Source organism: Giraffa tippelskirchi, chromosome 6 (genome assembly GCF_054371585.1).
Source record: "Giraffa tippelskirchi isolate mGirTip1 chromosome 6, T2T-mGirTip1v1.2.pri, whole genome shotgun sequence".
NCBI lineage: Eukaryota > Metazoa > Chordata > Mammalia > Artiodactyla > Giraffidae > Giraffa > Giraffa tippelskirchi.
The window spans coordinates 178545875-178568882 of record NC_137280.1 but is presented as its reverse complement, the minus strand read 5'-3'; the positions used below and the strand labels follow the sequence as shown (position 1 = coordinate 178568882).

The window sequence follows — 23008 nt, the reverse complement described above, 5'->3', positions numbered from 1 at the left end:
GTCGTGTCCGACTCTTAGCGACCCCATGGACTGTAGCCTACCAGGCTCCTCCGTCCATGGGATTTTCCAGGCAAGAGTACTGGAGTGGGGTGCCATTGCCTTCTCCGGCCATGATCTTAGTTGTCTGAATATTGAGCTTTAAGTCAACATTTTCACTCCTCTTTCACTTTCATCAAGAGGCTCTTTAGTTCTTCTTCACTTTCTGCCATAAGGGTGGTGTCATCTGCATATCTGAGGTTATTGATATTTCTCCCGGCAATCTGGATTTCATCTTGTGCTTCATCCAGCCCAGCATTTCTCATGACGTACTCTGCATATAAGTTAAATAAGCAGGGTGACAATATACAGCTGTGACATACTCCTTTTCCTATTTGGAACCAGTCTGTTGTTCCATGTCCAGTTCTAACTGTTGCTTCCTGACCTGCATACAGATTTCTCAAGAGGCAGGTCAGGTGGTCTGGTATTCCCATCTCTTTAAGAATTTTCCACAGTTCATAGTGATCCACACAGTCAAAGGCTTCGGCGTAGTCAATAAAGCAGAAATACATGTTTTTCTGGAACTCTCTTGCTTTTTTTGATGATCCAGCATATGTTAGCAATTTGATCTCTGGTTCCTCTGCCTTTTCTAAAATCAGCTTGAACACTCTGAAGTTCACGGTTCACGTATTGTTGAGGCCTGGCTTGGAGAATTTTGAGCATTACTTTGCTAGCGTGTGAGATGAGTGCAATTGTGCGATAGTTTGAACATTCTTTGGCATTGCCTTTCTTTGGGATTGGAATGAAAACTGACCTTTTCCGGTCCTGTGGCCACTGCTGAGTTTTCCAAATTTGCTGGCATATTGAGTGCAGCACTTTCACAACATCATCTTTGAGGATTTGAAATAGCTCAACTGGAACTCCATCACCTCCACTAGCTTTGCTCATAGTGATGCTTCCTAAGGCCCACTTGACTTCACATTCCAGGATGTCTGGCTCTAGGTGAGTGATCACACCGTGATTATCTGGGTTGTGAAGATCTTTTTTGTACAGTTGTGTGTATTCTTGCCACCTCTTCTTAATTATCTTCTGCTTCTGTTAGGTCTATACCATTTCTGCCCTTTACTGAGCCCTTCCTTGCATGAAATGTTCGCTTGGTATCTCTAATTTTCTTGAAGAGATTTCTAGTCTTTCCCAGTCTATTGTTTTCCTCTATTTCTTTGCACTGGTCACTGAGGAAGGCTTTCTTATCTCTCCTTGCTATTCTTTGGAACTCTGCATTCAAATGGGTGTATCTTTCCTTTTCTCCTTTGCCTTTGGCTTCTCTTCTTTCCTCAGCTATTCGTAAGGCCTCCTCAGACAACCACTTTTTTTTTTCTTTGCATTTCTTTTGCTTGGGGATGGTCTTGATCACTGCCTCGGGTACAATGTCACGAACCTCCGTCCATAGTTCTTCAGGCACTCTGTCTATTGTATCTAATCCCTTGAATCTATTTGTCACTTCTACTATATAATCATACAGTATTTACCTCTAGTCTAAATATTTTTAAGTAGCAGAACTTAACCAAGGCTATCTACCAGAAATTCAGAGCATATATTATCCTTAATGGTGGAACAGTAAAAGCATTTCCACTGAAGTCAGTAACTACACAAACACAAAAATCTCTAAGCACTGCTAGTATCCAACATTCTGTGATGGATTGCTAAAGCACTTGTAACTAAAAACAGCTAAGTGAAATATGAATGTTTGTGTGTGCTCAGTCATGTCGAACTCTTTGTGATCCCATGGACTGTAGCCCATCAGGCTCCTCTGCCTGTGGAATTTTCCAGGCAAGAATACTGGAGCAGGTTACCATTTCCCACAACAGGGGATCTTCCTGACCCAGGGATGGAACCCGTGTCTCTTTCATCTCCTGCATTGGCAAGCAAATTCTTCACCACTGTACCACCTGGCAAGGCCTGAAATATGAATACTGGATGAAAAACACAAAGGCTCGTCAATTGCAGAAGATGGGATTCTCTTGGATTGCCTACATCTATAGCGACAAACTTTTAAGAGTTCTGCAGTGTCATAAAAGATCACCGTATAAAAAGCAAATTGCTTTTACCAGGACAGCAATAATCAATTTAAAATACATTAGAAAAAAGACATATTTCACTATAGCAATGAAAATAAAATCCCCAGAAATAAATCTGTCAAAAAGTGTAGAATTATATAAAGAAATCTTTTTAAATTAAGAGAAGACTACTCCTGGTTTAATGAAAACACAGATTGTTTTCAAGTGAAAAGTGAAAGATGCTAAGTCGTGTCCGACTCTGTGACCCCATGGTCTATACAGTCCATGGCATTCTCCAGGTCCGAATACTGGAGTAGGTCGCCTTTTCCTTCTCCAGGGGATCTTTCCAACCCAGGGATCAAACCCAGGTCTCCCGCATTGCAGGCGGATTCTTTACCAGTTGAGCCACAACGGAAGCCCAAGAATAAGTGGACCACACAGTTCAAACCTGTGTTTTTTAAGGGTCAACCCTGCAACAGTAGAGAAATATTATTGCAGGGTTGACCCTTGAACAACACAACACAGGTTTGAGCTGTGTGGTCCACTTATACTTTTTTTTTTCAAGTATGTACAATCTGCAGTTGGCTGAATTCAGATCATGTAGTACAGATGCAGAACCACGGATATGGAGGAACCACAAGTATGGAGAGCCGACTATAAATGATACTCAGATGTGACTGCATGAAAGGTGGCACCCCTGACCTCCTGCCTAAGGGTCGACTGTAATCCTCTCCAAGTCAGTGCTATAAATGTACTGTGAATCAAGTCAAAACTTCACAAAGATGCTCACCCACAGCCAAGAAATTTCTGAAAAACATTAGGAATGCATCACCCCTACCATTTCTGAAAACATACCGAAAACTGTAATTTAAACAATGCATTATTTATTAGGAAAATTAAATGCCTTAATTAGAGAATTTAACACATAATAAAACAGCATCCCAAATCAGGAAGAATGGATTGCAACAAATAGTTTTTGGACTTTTGAATAAAAATAGCTCTGTACCTTGCACTCTTCACAGAAATTAATTCCAAACGGAGATCTGGATGCATACATAATTAACTTAGAAGAAAAAACAGAACATGCTCTATATTTTAAAATAAAAGTCATAAAAATATTTATCAATTTAACCATATATAAATATAAAACATCTGTTTAAAAAATACACCAAAAGGAAAACTAAAGACAAGTGACCAACTGGGAGAAAACACTGAACAGATGTAAAAGACTGATACCTACATCGAAGCTACATGAAAAACTCCTAACTAATCCATGAGATAAAAAGACAAATCATTCACAGAAAAATAAGCAGTGTTGGCAAAAGGCAATTCACATGTCTAAAGTAAATACATGAAAAGATGCCCACCTTTACTAGTGTCAGGTTTTTCCTAAACATAAACAATAAAAATGACAATTCTTCATCTATAAATTAAAAAAAAACTAATCAAAAATCAAATGTCCTGAATTATATGGAGAGCAGGTACTCATTCAATGCTGAGGAGAAACTTTAAACTGCTAACAGCCATTTTGGAAGCCAAATGAAGTATCTCTTTAAATCTGCCTAACTCTGGCTCAGCAAGTCAAAGCTTAAGCATACAATAGAGAAATCCTTACATGCCCATACAGTCATACAGGATGATACTCTTTTAGCATTGTTTGAAAATAGAAAAAAAAGGAGTAAACTACCCTAGTGTCCATTAGAGGCTCAGTAGGTTGTGGAACACTATACAAAAATCAGCAGGTAAGATTAGGTGAGATTATACTCAAAGAGACCAGGTAGAAAAGTTGCAGAGTGATATACATGTATCTGTGTAAAAACTGAAGCTATATGCGAGACAGAATAAGAGACACAGATGCATGGAACAATTTTATGGACTCTGAGGGAGAAGGTGAGGGTGGGACGTTCTGGGAGAATAGCATTGAAACATGTATATTATCATATGTGAAACAGAACACCATTCCATGTTCGATGCATGAGACAAGGGCTCAGGGCCGAGGCAATGGGATGACCCAGAGGGATGGGATGGGGAGGGAGGTGGGTGGGGGGTCCAGGAAGGGGAACACATTAAACCCATGGCTGATTCATGTCAATGTATGGCAAAAACTATTACAATATTGTAAAGTAATTAGCCCCCAACTAAAATAAATAGATTTATTAAAATAAAAAAAAATAAAAATAAAAAAATAAATAAAAAATAAAAAAAAAAGAGTGATTTAAGTATAATAAATCAAGCATGATTGCATTAGTTAAAAAAAAAAAACTGAAGCTATACATTTCTTGTAGCAATTACATGTATATACATTCACAGAAAACATGGAAGTGACTAAATGGAAAGTTAACAATTGCTACTTCTAGGGAAGGTATTGGGATTGAGTGTTAATCAAAAACAGACTAATGTTTTTACAAGTAAAATGCAGTCCTGTACTACATTTGCAATTTAAAAGGTAAAGAAAAAGCAGCATGCACAAAGTGATACATTTTAAGAAAAAATAGACACAAAAAATTTTCCTTTGATGGCAAAATACAGGAAAAATTCTGGAAGATTACCTGCCAAAATGATGCTTTAATACTATCTAAAGCTATCTCCAATAAAAACAATATACTGAACTCCTATATTTTCATTTGAAAAAGAAAGTTCAAGATTTGTCATAGTAATACAATTTCAGTTTAGAACTCTTATTATTGTTTCAGATATTTACAATCTTCACATTGTACATAACTGTATACTGAAATTTTGCCATATCTTTAGAATATAGTATTTGGGGCAAGGGGAAACACAGTTTTTAAAGTTAGAACTTAAGTGATAATTAGGGCCTCCCTGGTAGCTCAGCTGGTAAAGAATCTGCCTGCAATGCAGGAGACCCCAGTTCAATCCCTGGTCAGGAAGATGCCCTGGAGAAGGGATAGGCTACCCACTCCAGTATTCTTGGGCTTCCCTTGTAGCTCAGACAGTAAAGAATCCACCTGCAATGCAGGAGACCTGTACAATCTTCACATGGTACATAACTGTTCACTGAAATTTTGCCATATGTTTAGAATATAGTATTTGGGGCAAGGGGAAATACAGTTTTTAAAGTTAGAACTTAAGTCATTATTAACATTTAAGTCAATGGCTTTATTAAGTTTATATACATTTCTAAAAGAACAAAGTACAAAACAATACTGGCTTATTTCTTTAACAGTTTACTATTAATTCTACCTTTAATAAAAACAGTTTACCATTAAACAAAAACATTTTGATAACTGAAGTTATTATTGATCAGCTTCTTGTGAGGACTATGCCTTTGGAGATTATTCTGTAAAGCTATATCCTAATTAGAGTGGTACTGGCATTCAGATACAAGCAGCTGAATTTTATGAATGACACTACTTTTGACTATAAAAAGTTTGAACTTTTTATATTATTTTATTCTTAAAATAAGCTTTTAAGAATTGCTTATTATTAATTGACATATTGCTGAAGTCCTGAACTACAGAAACAATAATGATGAAAACAGGGAAAAGTGCGAGAAGCTATATGGTTTCACAATGGTTATGACAGAAAAATGTAGTCAGCAGTTTCTTTTGAAATAAAAAGGTCATTGGTGGGGAAGAAAGACCTTTGAAGGCTATCTTAATGAAATCTGGAATTTCCCTCACCCATTCCAGGTATCTGTTCAACTGCCTCCTATAGCAAGTTGCCTTGTGAAAGCACCTCTCATATTAAAAAAAAATAAGTTCCTTTAGAAAGGGTACAATGGAGAGAGGAGTAGGCCAGTGTCAGAAAAATTTGGATCTGTCACTGAGATCCTGGGTGGACCTCAGCAGTTTCCTCTTCTGCAAGAGGGTGGCGCTGACACGCCTTCCAGCTCTAACTGTTTTCATCAAAGGCCACCAAGGAAAGACACACGCCCTTTACCTCATAACAAGGCACTTTTTAAACTATGTATCACTTTTAACTTCGGTTTAACTTGGCAATAATTTACATGAGAGACCCAGCATACCTCAGTATGTTACAAACATTCAAAAAACACAAGCTTGGTGATGACAATTCAAAAGAAGTCATATCCAAGTAACTAATGAAGAGACTCAGAAATGTATCATTTGAGAAGATTCTTCACATCTTTAAAACAAAAGATAGGTATAATTTTATTTCAAGAAAGTATTCAGCATTTAAAGTGGAGTCATAGTGAGTGACTAGTCAGCAGTGGTGGCATTTACCTTCCTTTCACACTGAAACTCGGAAAACAAGGGTATGAGTTAAATTCAACCTCTTTAATATAGAAGTCTTTGATTTAGTTACCTAACTTTTTTCTACAACAAAGCACTTTTAATATAATTTAAAATACACATGCTTTGATTAAAGAGTGACTGTAAATGGATCCAGTTTTCTTCTAACTGTGATGACAACTTTGTCATTTCTTCCAGAAGTATTGGCTCTGAAGGAAGCATTTTCAGGTGCAACTGAAAAGAAAAATGATAGTTGAACATTTAATTTAAGAAAAGTAAAATTTTGTTTATCCTGGATTTAACTGTTTTACAAGGAACCTCAGAAGATACTATTCCCGATTTTTTTCTTAAAGGCTGGTTTATTACAACCTCACGTCTCCCTCTCCTCTATGATGGGTCTTCATGGTCCTGTCGCTCTCCCAGTAAAACTGAAGTGATGACTCTCCTCTAGGTAAGGAGAGTCCTGATACTCTGAGGAAACAAAGTCCTAAGTCTAAATGCACAGCTGTGGTAAATTTGGGAAAAAATACAGGAACAATTCGCAGCATTTCTAATTTTTTATCCTACATACTACCATCTACAAATCTACTTTTTAAATAATTTCAAATAATTAAGTGAAAACTTTTTTAGATATTTATGAGATAAAGGAAGAATCTATCTGCTATCTGCTATTACTGAAAATCAGCATCGTCTGCCTCCTTCAATATTCTAGCAGTGAAATAAACATGAGATTTCCGTTATATTCGTCATAAAAGCAACTCTGTTATTGTCAAATCATTTGAAACTCCTTCAACCAGGACAGAAGTAAACCTTACTCTTTCCATGATTAACAAAACCCTGCCAAAATGTAACTAAATAAAGAAGTTAATAGGTTAATATACTGATCAAATGGATGACACAGAAGTCAGGGGGTTGAGTCAAAATTGGGCTGAGCTAAACAACAGAAGTCAACAAAGAACATGACAAGCTGCTGTCCCGTCCAGCTGTCCAGCATGGTGGGCACTAGGCACAGAGAGCTGTTGGAATTCATTACATTTTCTACAAAATGAAGAACTCAAGTTTCTCAGTCACATCAGCCATGATTCAAGTGCTCGGCAGCCACACGCACTGAAGTGTGGGTACAGAATGTTTCCATCTCTGCAGACATTTCTATCAGACAAGCTACTCTAGAGGAGGGCAAGCTGTGAAGTGCCGTCTCACATGTTAGACTTACCTTCAGAAACAGGGCAAGGTATGCCTGGGCCAACTCAAAATCACGCTTTCTGCCCAACATCATCCCAATCATCTTCAAGAAGCTCTTCATAACGTCTACTGAACCACCACAATCAGGAGACAAACTTCGAAGCTCTGTTTCAATTCCTGATGGGCCTAATTCTTTCAGAAGGTTAACAGCAGCTTCATCTACATTGTTTTAATAAGAATCCAGTTATTACCGACAATCATTTAAGAAACTAGTTTTCATTTCAAACCCAACATATATTTAAATTTGCATTTTTAGCAATTTCTTTCTATTAAAGCTGTTAAAATCTAATTAACACTTAGCACTGGACATTTTAACATGCTTATAAATCAGTCAGAACAAATCCAATATAAGAAGGCTATAGACGTATACACCAAGTTATTAATAGTATTTGATACTGAGAATAAGATGAGGTGAGGGAATTTATTTTTGTATTGTTTATAAAAATTATAAAAGTATCACTTGATCATTAACAAACTAACACTACAGAAACACGTGGGGAAAGACTCCACCTTATTCACCATGAATCTACTTTCCCTAGAAGCAAGAGCTCTTGTTTCATATACATCCCATGAAAACATATTCTATACACGTACATAAGGCATTTGATATTACAATGGCAATGCCTATGCTTTTAGCTATTTGCAAAAGAAAATACCATTGACAAGAGTCTGATACATTTTGTTTTTCAGTAGATACTAAATAATAGTGCTTCTCTTCTTTGTTCTCCCATCAATATAACAAGTTACTCCTTTTATAATCCTGCTACTCTTAGCTGTCAATACAAGTACCATTCTTTGACTTTTGCCAACGTGTACTCAAGTGATACTGGCATGAAAACAAAAGCAACTGGGTCAGAAGACAAGCAGGTAAGTCAAACGGGAGAATGACTGCAATTCTGTTAATTGCTTACAGCTCTCATTATCATTATCAGCTACACATTGTAGCTTTCAAAATTTAAATTAAAACACTCAGTTTTTTTAAAAAGCCTTTTTGTGTGATAATTTGGTAATATCTGAAATTACCTAAGACAAAAGTCTATTGCAAACTACACTGCAAACTGCACTTGTAAATAAAAAGAAAAGCAAAAAAGAGAAAATTCCAATTTTCCATACAGAAAGAATGAAAGGCTCTCAAAATATTATTATCATCTTAACATCTGAGTGTACAGTCACTCATTTACTGTAAACAAAGCAAAACTTACTTCAGATTAAAACCAAGAGTTCAATCCTTTTTGCTTTTACTTTCCACTACTGAGAAATCTGCTAATATTTCACTCAATTCTCTTCATATAAAGTAACATAATAAGCTGAAATACTTGGTAAAATATTTTATAATTTAACTTACATTTATTATTTACCAGTCCTTCCTCAAGTTTCAAGCAGAAATCCGATTTTTGAGCCAAAATTCCAAGATTTACCACTTTAGACTTAAACAAAAACAAATACGTTATCAAAAACCACAAATATAACAAAAATTTTATAGTTTATAAATAAAAGCTATCATTAATTTACTCTGTATCTATAAAACTGGGTCTTGGTTAAAACTACAAATGTACAACATACAATACACACCCCATGTACCTAGAATGCTCCCTCTAATTTGGTTCTCACCTGTTGAGGATCACTATTTTGTTCAGGTGCAGCATATCTGGGTACAAGACCAGGAACAGTTGGAATAAAAAATGGTGCTGATTTGGGTACTTTGGGTGGTTCCTTTGGTTTATTCTTTTTCTAATTGAGAAAAGTGAGAAAAGGAAAAAAAGACTAGTAATTATCTTGCCAACAGTTCCTAACATTTAATTCCCACTTAATTTTTAAAAAGCCCCCAAAGTGGAAAAATAAATAAATAAAAAGAATGAAATTCAGATTAGGATACCAAAATGAAATCCCGAACAACCAATATACCACAAATATCCTTAAACTGGGCTTCCCAGTGCACACCTCCAGTTCTCTTGCTGAGAAGGCAAAAGGAAAATGACAGGGTTCAGGAGAAGCTCTGAGGCAAAAACAGCTCATTTTCCTGAAACATGAATATTTAGGTGATGAAGTAACAAGCAATTTTGAACTTCTTTTACACTGAAATACAAGATGGGCTAGAAAGCCAAGTTTACATAAATGCTCAACAGTTTTTCAAATTTCTCTTCTCCAAAAGAAACCTGGAGCCAGAGGGAGTCTCTGCCATTAAAAGTTATTTAGAAAATTTTGTGTGTAGGTGTAAAGCATGGCCCTAATTCTTCTATTTTATTGGAACTTTTATTTTTCCTTAGTACTTTGTGTTTTTAAAAAGCAAGAGAATACTATCGCTCCTTCATAAACTATTTCAAGTGTCAGCAAAATTCTATCACAAAAATTCCACTGGAATTCCCACTGACAGAATTCAATTTTGGTGACTACCCTGTTGCGTATCACTATCTCGAGAATTTGATGGACTCTTAAGAAGTCTCACAATTTTACCTTACCCTACTCCTCTTCCATTCTTTAGGAACTGTGGGGAGATTTGCTTTTTGAAAGAAAGTCAGAGATATTTGTGGCCTCCTGGAGCCACAGCATAAAACCAAGTCAAACAAAGCACAGCCCACAGCAGCGTCAGCGCAGCCTCCTTTGTGATGGGGAAACTGCAGTACGGTCAGTCACCCTTCCTCACTCACTGTTCTGGAGTTAGAAGGCAGTCACTGAGCTGTAAATAAAAACCAAAGGCCTTGCAGAAGTTCCACAGGGCTCTGGAAATCACTAATTTCATAAAGGAAACCGTAAGTATAAAAGTTAACCACAGGACAAAAATAAAAATTCTAATTTCTTTCATTCAGAAGGAAATTAAAATACTGGAGGTGTTAAAAGAGCATTCATTCACATTTCTCTATATTTTTATGCAGAACAAAGTATCTTAGCAAGAAGAGTGCCACCAAATTCAGCTCAATGAATTGGGCATTATTCTAATTGCTCCCCTCACACTCACCTACTTGTACTTTTTAATGTATTGCTTTTAAAGCCATTCCATAAACTACTTCCTTTACAGTTGATAGACTAGACAATATAACTATGTATCGAAACAACATACCTTTATACTGAAGCCCAATCTTTCAAAAGGTGAGCAACCAAAAAGGACCACTTTCAAATTTTGAGTCGAACATGTGAAAACTTCTCTCTTTTCTTACCCGAGATATGTATGTCTTTTCTGGTGCTCATTTACTAGTTACAAAAATAGTGAGGACAGCGTGTCATAGCTGTCTATGCCAGCGTTCCTCACACTTTTCCATGCCAGCCCGTAATGTGACTTAGTGCACACACAACCTCGAGTGACTGTGTGCTCGGTGCTGTGCTTAGCTGCTCAGTCGTGTCCAACTCTGCGACCCCCTGGACCACAGCCTGCCAGGCTCCTCTGTCCATGAGGTTCTCCAGGCAAGAATTCTCAAGTGGGTTGCCATGCCCTCCTCGAGGGGATCTTCCCAACCTAGGAATTGAACCCAGGTCTCCTGCATTGCAGGCGGATTCTTTACCATCTGAGCCATCAGGGAAGCCCATGATTACTCAAGTGGGTAGCCTGTCTCTCATCCAGGGGGTCTTCTCAACCCAGGAATTGAACCGGATTGCAGGCAGCTTCTTTACCAGCTCAGCTACCAAGGATGCCTGACTGTATGTATATATCTAAGCAAGTTGAGTTTCATAAAACAAAACTTACCCTAATTCTCAGAAGATAATCTCTGAAATTTTCTAGTCTGTACCTTTCAGTTGCTTTTTATACTCACAAATAGGGGTCATGAAACATGCTTTGAAACACATTAATTCATACCATAACTGTCCATTTCTCATGTAAAACTGTAAACTCCTCAAGGACAAAGGGCTAAGTTATTTTCCACTGCTATTATCTCAGGACACTATCTACTTCCTGGTTCATATTAATTTATGTGCCAGAACCCCAAAGCAAACCTTCCTGTAGCTGACAGAGCAGGGTGTGGTATGATAAACAGTGACTGAAGTTTAATTTTAAAAAGACCAGCGGAAGTATTCTAGTCTCCAAATGTCTAGAAACAGAAACATCACAGATTATGACGACTTCCCCCCCCCCTCATTTCAGAAGTTAAGTGAGATTAGGCTAGGCTTAAAACACCCGATTTCTAATAGCTCCGTAGTTGCAGGCTACTCTACTGCTATATTTGAAGGTCCTTGAGTGCTCTCAAAGTAGATATATATCCATGGAGAAAGTCTTGTAATAATACTAGACTAAATAGCATTCAGCTAAATAGTATTTGCTTTACTATCTTAGGCATTAACTACTCCACCTAAAGACCTCCAAGGAAGGGAAGCTATCTCTCTTAAAGAAAATACTTTTGGAATATATCTTCAGGGGCCAATATTAAGTGTACTGTAGTATTACCTTAATAACATCAAGATTAAGAAGGTTTTTCCAGCGGGATTCAGGAAGGAGCGACAGAGTCACCAACTGCTCATTCAGCTGCTCTGGGGAGGCATACTCCATCATCTCATCACTTGCTTCTACGGTTTCTTCTGGTAATTCTACATCTTAAAACAAAAAAATCTTCAGGTAAAACAAATTAATGCTGAATGAAATTTTTATCATATAAAAGCAACTTAATTAACTTCAAATCCATTAGTATTTCATAATACGTTCACTCAATATAACCTTGTAAACTCTATTCATTTTCTTATTTTCTCATATTAAGTACAGTTTCCATTGCCAGACTCAAAACATTTCTCCACTGTTTCACATGAATTCTCCATCAATTATGTCTTTGTTTATACAAAGATTCATAAAGTCATTCAAAATACTTCATTAAGATAAAAAAATATTGTGATCGAACGCATTAAACTTTGCCTTCAGTGGCAATATCCTGCATGTTAGGTTTATTATACTATGCTTCAAAAATTACTTTACTGTTTTTTGATTACCTTGGGTTTGACAAGTACCAGGAAGCATCACTACTGAAGGAACATAATCTGTGGGAAGTGGCCGTAATGAAACAACTGAATACAGGGAAATATTGGACCTGAGACATAAAAAACATAAGCAATATTATAAAATTTATAAAAAATATTTTCAGAGAAACTTCGATTGCTGGTAGCAATCTCCATGATCTTGAATTTGGTTACAGATTCCAATCACTTGTTTAAAAAAAAACTCAAAAATAGTATTAATTTCAAAATGCTTTGACTCATGTCACAGATGTCATCACAAGAAAGCTGTGCATAAGTATTAGGAACAGAGACTTTATTTTTAATGTAGCACAAAAAAGTACTTGAGAGATCAGTAGTGGATAATATTTTTATAAGGTAGCATAACATCCATTTATTTATACTGCTTTGACAAATGGCAACCTTCATCTAAGGAAATTACAACTGAAAAGAAAGATGGACTCAGAGAATTAAGTCTGACAGTGATTATGCTGATCAGATCTTTGGGGCTGCTGAACAGTCATGGATTCCCCAGTCTCTAGAATGGTCCTTTAAGTGCTACTTGACCCTGCGTCATGACTTTGGATCTGACTGACTAATCTAGATGTGGATATCTGTCCCAAAGTGGGCTAATCAGATTGTTTCCTGTACATAATGAATCTGGAATGGAAAATAAAAACTGGAAATACCAGGTTCTGAGTTATATTAACAGCTGTACTATATATACTCTGTTGCTACGGTACCACAATACCATTCTTCTCTTATCTTGACTGTTCAAGCCTCAAAGATTCCAGGAGATACTCCATTCTGCTTATTAAGGTGACAAGAGTCTATTTCTATTATATATTAAATTTCTCTTCACATCCTAAAAAGTCAGTTAGAAAATCTTATAAGTAGAAAAGGAATTCATTTTTAATCTCTTCCTCGATAATAAAGAGTTAAATTTTAAACTCACTTTTCCTTTCTGCAAATAGATGTCAGGTAACAAATAAAAATCAAACATGTCCAACTCTTTGCGACCCCATGGACTATACAGTCCATGGGATTCTCCAGGCCAGAATACTGGAGTGAGTAGCCTTTCCCTTCTCCAGGGGATCTTCCCAACCCAGGGGATCAAACCCAGGTCTCTCGCACTGCAGGCAGATTCTTTACCAGCTGAGCTACAGGGAAGCCCTATTACTATCCTTTCTGCAAATAAAAGTCACAGATAAAAATCAAACATGGAGCTTAGAATCTACACTTGAGCGAAGCCACCTAAACCATCAGGCAGAAGTCGACTCAACTGTAGACTTAAGGTGGACCATGTGGCACTTCCATTTCACATTAAAAACCTGAAGGGCAATGTTAGCAACTCTGATTGTCTGACGATATCATCTTCCTTTTTCTTCTTACCCCAGAGAGAACTGTATGAAAGAACTTACCATAGATAAATTCCAAGGTGGTCGACATGGGAAGTGGCCAGAAAGTCTCCAGTGGGGGACATAGTGACGTTAAGAGGAGCCGAGTCCAACAGAAAGCTGTCTATAAGACTACAAAGGAACCAAGACGTTACAGGACTGCAACTCAACTAAAAAGGACACAAGTCACAACATATAATTTTGCTAAAAGAACCAAGGGTTGGAGATGCAGAAAATTTTTGCTTTTTACTTTTAAATCACCAACACCAAAAAGTCATCACTAACAAAGAGCTTTGTCAACTAAGCTATGATGGGAGAATCATCTCCTCAATGAGAAAGATCCAGAACACTCAAGAGATCAATTAACTGGAGAAAGAGTCTCCATAACAGGGAGACTACAGGAGGCAATGCTGCTTTCTGGAATGCCATTTTGGAAGGTTTGGAAACAATTCTAAAGATGTCACACATTTAAAGTAAATTATCAGCAGTCTCCCATATTTGTTATGCCAGTGAAAATAATAAAAGGGGTAGGCAATAGAAAAAAGTAATAAAATGACCATAGGAGAATAGTAGTGGGGGAAAAAGGTTTGAGCAATTCTGTTTTTCAAATAGGTAACTGTATGCTATACAGCAAACAGGAAATTCAGTCTATACAGCATAACCATAAAGCGGTTTACGGGTACCCGTCCGCATGGATACTTCAGAAAGCTGGGAGCAGGGGTTGTGAAAAGTTGGGGAGGAAAAGGGAGCGATGACACCCAAGAAGAAGACTCACAGCAGGCTCCTCAGAGAGCAGTGTGTGAGATGGACACGAACCGTACAAATGGGCAGGAATTCAACGGATGCTGATGGTCAAGAGAGCACCTTCTGGGAGAAGGAAATGTGGAAGGCAAGGCAAGGGGGAGCTGTGTCCAGTGAGGAATGCAGTTTAGTCTTGAATACCAAACATCTGAGTTTGTTTTATCTTTTAATCAATGGAAAGCCACCACAGGCTTTTGAGCACACGGCAGTATAATCTTTACTTTCATAAGAAAATCTGGCAGCAGAATGTACAATATATTTGAGTAGGAAGCACAGCGAGATTATGGCAGCAGTCATTTAACAAGCAGGGAAGATCTGAATTAGGATGGTGGCAGCGGGAAGCAAAATGAGGCAAATTTAAGGAGCAGAAAGGCCTAACACACGGGCATGTTGCAGACGAGGCTTCTTAGGCTGGCTCAGAGTGCGAATACTCTATGTACTTTAAGAGAAGTCTACTGGTTTTAGTAAGAGCTTCTTTAAAAACTACTTTATTCACTGAAGCCATTACATTATCCATGAGAAGGCATGGCAAAATGACTGAAGTTCAGAATCTTAGTTACATTATTTCAATAAAGAAAATAACAGAGTTAACACTTTTTTCAGTGTTCCATGCCAGGAAGTATTCTGAGCACTTCTGACTACTCATTAAATCCCACAACCCCGTGAGGCAGATCCATCCTTACTATACCCGTTAGAAAAATGAGGCCCAGTAAGATTTAAAAACTTGCTGAAGGTAGACAGTAAGAGAGACACACGTGTCCCCAGGCAGTCTGCACACAGCGTCACTAAAAGCTCGGGAACACCGCCGCTGAGACTGAAGGCCCAGCAGCCTGACAGAGCCCACACACCCAGAAGATGACTCCCAGAGGGGCTCACGGCAAGCACCCCGAGCGGCTCACGGGTACAATGGAGGCAATGATGAAAGGGCTGGTCCACGAGAAAATCTCTCTCAATTTGTTCAGAAGTGATTGACAATGATGAACCTCAAGTAATGAGTGCTAAATAGCAGGACAAGACTACAATCAGCAGCGCTACAAACAAAGCCAAGTGGGCGCAGGCAACGACTGACGCTTCAGTTCTCACTTATGGGAAAAAATGTGATTGATAATCTCATTTCTGTTCAACCGTTCCTTGGAAACTCACAAGAACAGCTGCTTGGGGGATCACACGAATTGGGGAAAAGGACATTTGCTAAACACTTACTGTATACCAGAGGCTGTCCAATTATCTAATTCATTTAATCCAAACAACCCAGAGAAGAACCACTATCTCAAGGTACACTGACGACTAAGCCTAAACTGAGGACTTTTAGGTCTCACCATCTCTTTGTCTTAATACTTGCTCACTGAAGTGTGCGTGAGGGGTGGGACTCCCTGACACGCGCAGAGTCTATCTGTTAAAGAGGAATCTACTGCTTGAGCAAATTTATTTTACTTGACATTATAGTTATTTTGGGAAATTCACTGTGCAACGTGGTTTCCACAGCTGTTGTGTGTGGGTAGACTGGCCTTCCATTATGTAAAAGCATCAAATTGAGGAAGGTGGTTTCCACACACACAGCATATTTTACATGGCCGCATTAGCTCATAAAGCCTAAGTGTACAGGTTTAATCCCAGACCTAACTATCATATAGCCACCTGCTAATCCTACAAAATGAAAAGTTCCAGGTAAATTATAAGCTTTTTGAGAGAATGTTAAAAAAAATCCTCATTGTAAGGGGTCAGATTTTTAAGCACCGAGTCCCATGCATACAGGTAACATTAACTCACTTCTGATTATATTCTAAACCAATGTAAACAATGTCTAGATGTTCAATCTCCAAAGTGATGGAATCACTTTACAAAGGAAACCTCAATGAATAGAACAAACGGACAGTTTTGCCTCAGTGGGAAATGCAAAACAAAATTCTATTCCAATTATTCTAACGTAATGCCCCTCAGAAAGCAAGGGCTGGGTGGATGAGACAGAACAAAATGCAAAATTCTATTAAAACTATTTAATTTTATATTTTTCTCATCCTGTAAAGCGTTCAATCTAAACTCTTAAGAGATTAAAAGTAACCAGAAATAAAAGATAGTAGCAGATGACAGATAAATTCAGGGACAAAAATTTCAACCTCGCTTCTCTGAGAACCCTACAAACAGAAGAAAATTTTCAGCACTTAAAAAAACCACTTTACAGAAAACAGTTCAGTACCTATGCAATTTGTTTTATACAGACACAATTAGTTCCAGATGGCTGCATCTGCATGTTACCACACCAAAGGTCTACTTATACACAGCTTCACATTTTAGCCTTTGTAATGAGTGTCTTCATTCTTTACATATTTAACATGTTATGTAAATGATAAAACCGCTTACTGAAGAGAAAACTAGGAATCCCCAAAGCTTGTCATACTAATTTTGCTTAAGAAAAGAAGTGAAATAAAAAAAAGCCAGTGCTTACCTACAGCTGTATGATCCTTACTAAGTCTTCTACATCAAGAAAACCAAACCCTCCTCAGAACATACAACACAGCCTAAGCAAGGCTGGTGCCGCAACTGCTAGGAAATCTTCTTTCTCTTATGCTAACTACAGCAAAATCTCACTGACAAACTAGGCTGCCTTGGGCAAATCACTTAACTTTTGAGCCTCCACTTCCTCATTTGTGAAACAGGACTAAAACCAGTACCTCCCTAACAGAATACGAGACAAGATGAAAACTAAAAGCACTCGAAGTGCCCAGAAGTCCATGGAAAGAGTCAACTGCAAATTGGCAGCGGCAGTTGTGGGAGACTGCTTTTTAACGTTCTCATTTGTTCCACTTCAAATCTTAACCAAAGAGGTAGTTATTTGTGTCTTTATTAAAAACACACTTTGGTCCAATCAGTGTAGATATTACTAGATTTTCTTTTAACAATCCCTACATGACTCATTCCTTGCTCTTATGCTCTCCCAGCCTAGTTTCTCTGTCTTCACTTATAACTGCCTGTGTTCAGTGAAAAATAAGACACCAGAGTTGAAAACAGGTCAGATTTAAATGTGTTCATCTTTTTACTAAAATAAGAAATTCAGCAAAAAGCCTTATGCCGAGTCAAAGATTGGTGGCTCTGAATGCTACTTTCGGATCCTAATTCTTCCATTCCCCAAGAAAACTTACCACTTTTAAAAAACATCCTGACTATTTAGTACTACTGAACATCAACCTCCCTCTCTCATCTGATGCGAACTAAAACTACTAAAAAGGAAAATGAAAAGGGCAAAGTGTCACCTCTATTTCCTACACAACTTTCCTACTATAAAGCAATTCAAATTATAATGTTTACTTTTATAAAACAGAAGTCCAAGAAACAAAAGACTAATCAAAATTTCTAATGGTATTTTAAAAAAAAGGTTTTTTTTGGTTTTAATTAATGAAGTACCAACTTGAGTGAACTTTTTGAAGCTGGAGGATAGTCAACTATTTATTTGGCTTCACTTGGCTTTAAGCAAAAAAGAGACACAGCTGTGGACAACAATGCCTAGTTATTAGAGCTGGACCATCAGTGGCACTTTTGCTGTGCATATTCCAAATCATGTACATAAGCTGTATAGACAGCTGTGTCTCATTCCTGAATCAAACTTGAAGGGAAATAAGGACAGTAGGGTTTTTCCTTTCTAAAGGTCAAACTTTCAGGTGTGAGCTTATCTAACTCCCGAGAAACAAGAGGAACAGAATTGGACAGATCTTAACTTAGCGACATTCCTGAAGACTGAACTACCTTCCCGCTCATCTTTCTCACCTCTCTCTTTCCTCATAGGTATGTTCCGCTCCCATCACTCCTTTCGCACTCAGCCTAAGCAATTCTTTGTTGAGTGACCGCAAATCGTGTCTACTCCTACATAATTTTTAGCCACAAATTATTCTGTGTCTGCCGTTCAAATTACTTAACAGAATTAATGTTTTCTCTTCAAGTGCTGATTTAGTATCAAGTTTCAACCTATGACAGGTTTCTTAACACTGTTGGGTTTTATCCAAATCTTAAGCCACACATTTCCATTATGTTAAGGTATCTAAATGTCTTTTTTCAAGAATTATGTTAGAGACAGAAAATATATAATATACACAAAGTCAAGGGTTCTGACCTCTTAATTCAATATCAACAACAAAACATACAAAAAAATGCTCAAAATAAAAGTTTGCAGTCCTGAAGTATGATCTCTACTCTGGAGTATCAAAAAGGCCAAATGAGCTTTCTTAAGTGAGGTTATGCAACTCACTTCTACTTCTCAATTTTGCAGGAATAGAGAACCTAAGAGATCGGAATTTCCTCACTATCATCTCTTTCAGCACTAATCTCTGTGTTTGAGATCAAACACACTTCAAGGATAAAATATAAGTCAGGTTAGAAAATTCCCCAAATATAGTCACAGTCAAAAAGTACATCATCTATTAACAACAGGTAAAAGTCACATGTAAAGACAATGACTGAGGAAACTTCTGATAAGGTTAGGGATTTAAAAACTCACCACCCAGATGGAAGGTCCCAAGTTCTAATAGAGCAATCCATTGAAGCACTTATTAACCAACGACCATCAGGACTGAAAGTCTTTAAATTAAAAGAAAAAATTAATATAGGTGTGTATACATTTATGTATGTATCTATGTATATTTGTATCTGTATATTGAACAGTCAAAGAATGTAAGAAATGAAAAGATACCGCACACTTCATTAAAAAATGTTTGATGCATAAAATGTAGACCACCTCATCTTATATATAAAAAAAATACCATTTCTTATACATCCCTAAGGATACTGCTAAGGATTAGGCTTTTACATGAATTATAAAAGTTCTAAAAATGTTTTCATTTTTAAGATGTATAGTAGTACATAATTTTTAATTTTTACTCCATAATCTATTTATAGACAATGAACAAATGTTTGACTCTGTTTTTAACATAAACCTGTGCCGACAACATTCAATTAGAAATATTTTATTAGCTTAATTTCAATCATAAAGTATCTATGAAGCTTTGAACAAAGCTACATTTCCAAGAAGAGTCAATTCCAAAATGATTTTAAAGAATGCAAATTCTCTTAATGTAGAGAAGTTACTGAAGAAGTTCTTCTTACTTGTAGATTCAGTTAAAAATCTTTTCTTCCTTAATGTTTTAAATATAATTTAAAACCACAATAATCATATTTTCAAAATAAATTTAAACAATAAACTACTTATGCCACCATAAAGAAGTTGTATCTTCTCTATAGATAAAAATGGAAAAATAACATGAGGTTTAAAACAGGTCAAATGTGAAGGAAGACCCAAAAGGAAAAATTTTAAAGTTTATATTGATAGTAGATTGTTCATCCAGGAGACTAAACACACCACAGCAGTTATGACCATTGGTTTATGGATTATGACCATTCATATTAGCAAACGATAACTGGAGTAAGTGAACTCCAACTTGGTCATTGGGCTGCAATGATACTGTGGAAAGTTAAACCTTAAAATATAGAGAACTCAGTTTACAGAAGGATAGTGTAGATAATAAAGAATGGGAAAATGACTCTGATAGCTAAAGTCATGTTATAAATGCAGAGATTTAATTGAACAGAAGTAATTTATTCTTGACTAGGAGAAACTCCACACACACAACTCAAAAGGGAAGAAAAAGGAAGAACAAGTTGGCCCTGACAGATGTTTTCAAAAATGAAACTTCATCAAAATTACTTCACTCCCACCCTCATTGCTATGGATGCTGTAACAACAAATTCGGTTGATGAGTGGTTATGCCAATTTCTTATCTGCAGAACAACATAATTTCTTGGCCATTTCACTCCTATTTTAAGGAAATGGGTACACATCGCCAATTCAGATTTTTGGTGTGAGAACTGATAAGTAAATGCAGCTTGTGGGCGTGCCACTAAATAGCTAGGAATTTATTTATTTCTGTTTCAGGTAAATCAAGATATCTGCAACTGATGTAAAGTCTTCAACATACACTGCTTAAACTGAGTACTTCTTACCATATTTCCCATCATAAGAACAAAACAGTAAGATAAAATACATATTCACTAATTAAACTCTTTTGAAATTAAGATAAACATTAGAAATAACACTAAACTAGAATAAACCAAGTATCAGATATGCCAGGTCTCCTATTAATTCATTATGCATGCAGAAAACAGAAATGAGTTTTCTCAGCTTAGGTTAATACTAAGTCAAAAATGATACACTTATGTTTCAACGAATCATTCTGTCCTTGTTTAAAGAGAAAAAAATGAACACTTGGAAATATACTTTAATCTAATGGCATTATCCTCCTGAGAAATATTAAAACTTCTTTTCATTCTAAATCTTCCTTAAAAAAATCTGCTTTGAAAATTAGTCTCCAAATTATTTACTATGAACATCTCATATGATGAGTTTAATGCTATTAAAGGGTAGTTTCAATTATTAGGACATTTTTAACCTAAACAGACATAGAAATGAATCAAGTTTTATTTAAACATCTAAAGTGTTTTACCATGTCAGTTATTTGGCCTTGGTGTCCAGAAAACTCTCTGACAACCTTCCTAGTTTCTGTGTCCAAAACACTAATGGAGAAGTCGTCCAAGGCAAGTCCCAGCATGCCACTAGCAAGACAAATGCATCAGTTTTAATAAACGAACAAAAACAACCTCTTGAAACTAAAATCTCACAGTTATTTAAGTTTTGTTAATCAAGTATACCTTTGGGGGAAGTTAAGCAAAATGTTCTTTCATATGAAAAGTTTGGTTTTTGTTAAATTACATATAGCCGACCACTTTACAAGAGGGTTAGGGCACTAACCCTCTACAGTCAAAAGTCGGCATATAATTTTATAGTTGGCCCTCCACGTCCACGGTTCTGCACCTGTGGACTCAACCAACAATGGATTATGTAGTGCTATCCTGAAGTATTTAGTGAAAGAAAGTTGTGCATAAGTGGACCCCCACAGTCCAAACTTGTGATGTTCAAGGGACTACTGCACTTTACTTAAATTAAGAACTTTTTCTAAAAACACCAAAAAGAAAGTCCATCATCATTAAAAGAAAAACTTTACCTGTCTCTATGTAGCAGCATCAAATTTGGAGATGAATCGAGGCTCATAGAATGAATTAAAACTTTGTTTTTAAAGTTCCAAAACTTGAGTACTCCTTCACTACCAGCTGTAATTATCAACTGGTTTAATCCATCCACTGCAACACCTCTAACAGATCCTTTATGGGCTTCAAAGCATATGTTAAAAGAAAAAAGAAATAAGAATTGCAATGGCCTCTCCGAACACTACACAAAGTGATTACTTGATTTAAATATCTAAGTTCCCACTATTCAACTTCCCTAAAATCTTTAAAGTGGATTTTAGGGAGCAGAGGGAAAATTATTCTACTGCATGAGTAATAACAAAATCCACCATCAGGCTGATGCCATGGAAGGTTTCAAAAAATAGTTACGATATTCTGTTTAATGCAAGGAGAAGAAATCAAACACTTTAATTTCTACAATATCCACTTTCCCTTAATACAACTATGACTTCCTTCTCTTTGAGTATTTCAATATGGTGTTCTGTGACATAGAGTTGACGATAACCCACACACAACTTTAGCAAAATGCCTGGAACTCAAGAATTTAATAAATGCCACTGACAGTTATTAGCCTTTTATCTATCTATAATACTTTTTTTAAAAAGGAAGAAAAAGAAGAAAAAGGCCAATACCTTGATCCCTGCCAAAACTTCCTCGGTGTATACCCGACTGCATGTTATACACATCTACAGCGCCCGATGAGAGACCAATTACAGCAAAGTTTCCACAAGAACTTATATCTACCGCCTTAAGGAAAAAAAAAATCAACACAACACAGAAAGTAACTTTTTATTGTACATAATTATTTTGGGGTATATTAAAAATATCTGCTTGATTCTGCCTCCATTTTCTAAGTATGAGAAATCCACACTTCCAAGATGGCAAAACATAACCAAAATTAACTCAATTGAAATTTATAAAGTCAGGAGAATGGTACGTCAACTGGTATTTGATTTTTAATTTATTCACAACAGTGCTAAAGTCAAACCATTTCATTGCCTAATTTCTTATTACCTTACTTTACTTTTGTAATTGCTTCTATAGCAGATACAAAACTGAAACCATATTAGTTTCAGGTCAAGGGAAAAGTCCCAAGTATTTTAATTAAAACTTTTTTTTTTTAGGAAGGAAGTATACAGCAACTGGAGAAGGAAATGGCGACCCACTCCAGTATTCCTGCCTGGAACATTCCATGGATGCGGAGCCTGGTGGGCTTCAGTCCGTGGGGTCGCAAAGAGTCGGACACAACTAAGCACACCGTACATACAAAATAATGCGCGGAAAACATTTAGTTTATCAAGTTTCTGTAAAATAAACTCCTATTTTAATACTTAGAGCAGCAATG

At 36.7% G+C, this 23008-nt stretch overlaps 1 protein-coding gene and 1 long non-coding RNA gene across 6 annotated transcripts in view; one reads left to right on the top strand and one right to left on the bottom strand.

Moving 5' to 3' along the window:
* Nucleotides 1–5129: 5129 nt before the first annotated feature.
* Nucleotides 5130–23008, bottom strand: part of WDR36 (WD repeat domain 36) — a 40602-nt gene continuing 22723 nt past the window's right edge. For 4 of the 5 annotated variants that reach the window (XM_081501516.1, XM_081501514.1, XM_081501511.1 and 1 more), the window contains 11 exons: nucleotides 22296–22410; nucleotides 21642–21807; nucleotides 21084–21192; nucleotides 19085–19164; nucleotides 13819–13926; nucleotides 12395–12492; nucleotides 11862–12007; nucleotides 9098–9217; nucleotides 8832–8913; nucleotides 7458–7645; nucleotides 5130–6478 (listed from right to left, as the gene is read on the bottom strand). In XM_081501516.1, the coding sequence (XP_081357642.1) occupies nucleotides 6329–6478; nucleotides 7458–7645; nucleotides 8832–8913; nucleotides 9098–9217; nucleotides 11862–12007; nucleotides 12395–12492; nucleotides 13819–13926; nucleotides 19085–19164; nucleotides 21084–21192; nucleotides 21642–21807; nucleotides 22296–22410 (1362 nt within the window). In that variant the 3' untranslated portion in view covers nucleotides 5130–6328. The remainder of the gene's footprint in view (nucleotides 6479–7457; nucleotides 7646–8831; nucleotides 8914–9097; nucleotides 9218–11861; nucleotides 12008–12394; nucleotides 12493–13818; nucleotides 13927–19084; nucleotides 19165–21083; nucleotides 21193–21641; nucleotides 21808–22295; nucleotides 22411–23008) is intronic. The other variant, XM_081501512.1, reaches the window with a different exon arrangement.
* Nucleotides 13173–17458, top strand: LOC145510405 (uncharacterized). Its single transcript, XR_014056993.1, has 2 exons — nucleotides 13173–13216; nucleotides 13795–17458. It is a non-coding gene; the product is annotated as an uncharacterized LOC145510405 (long non-coding RNA).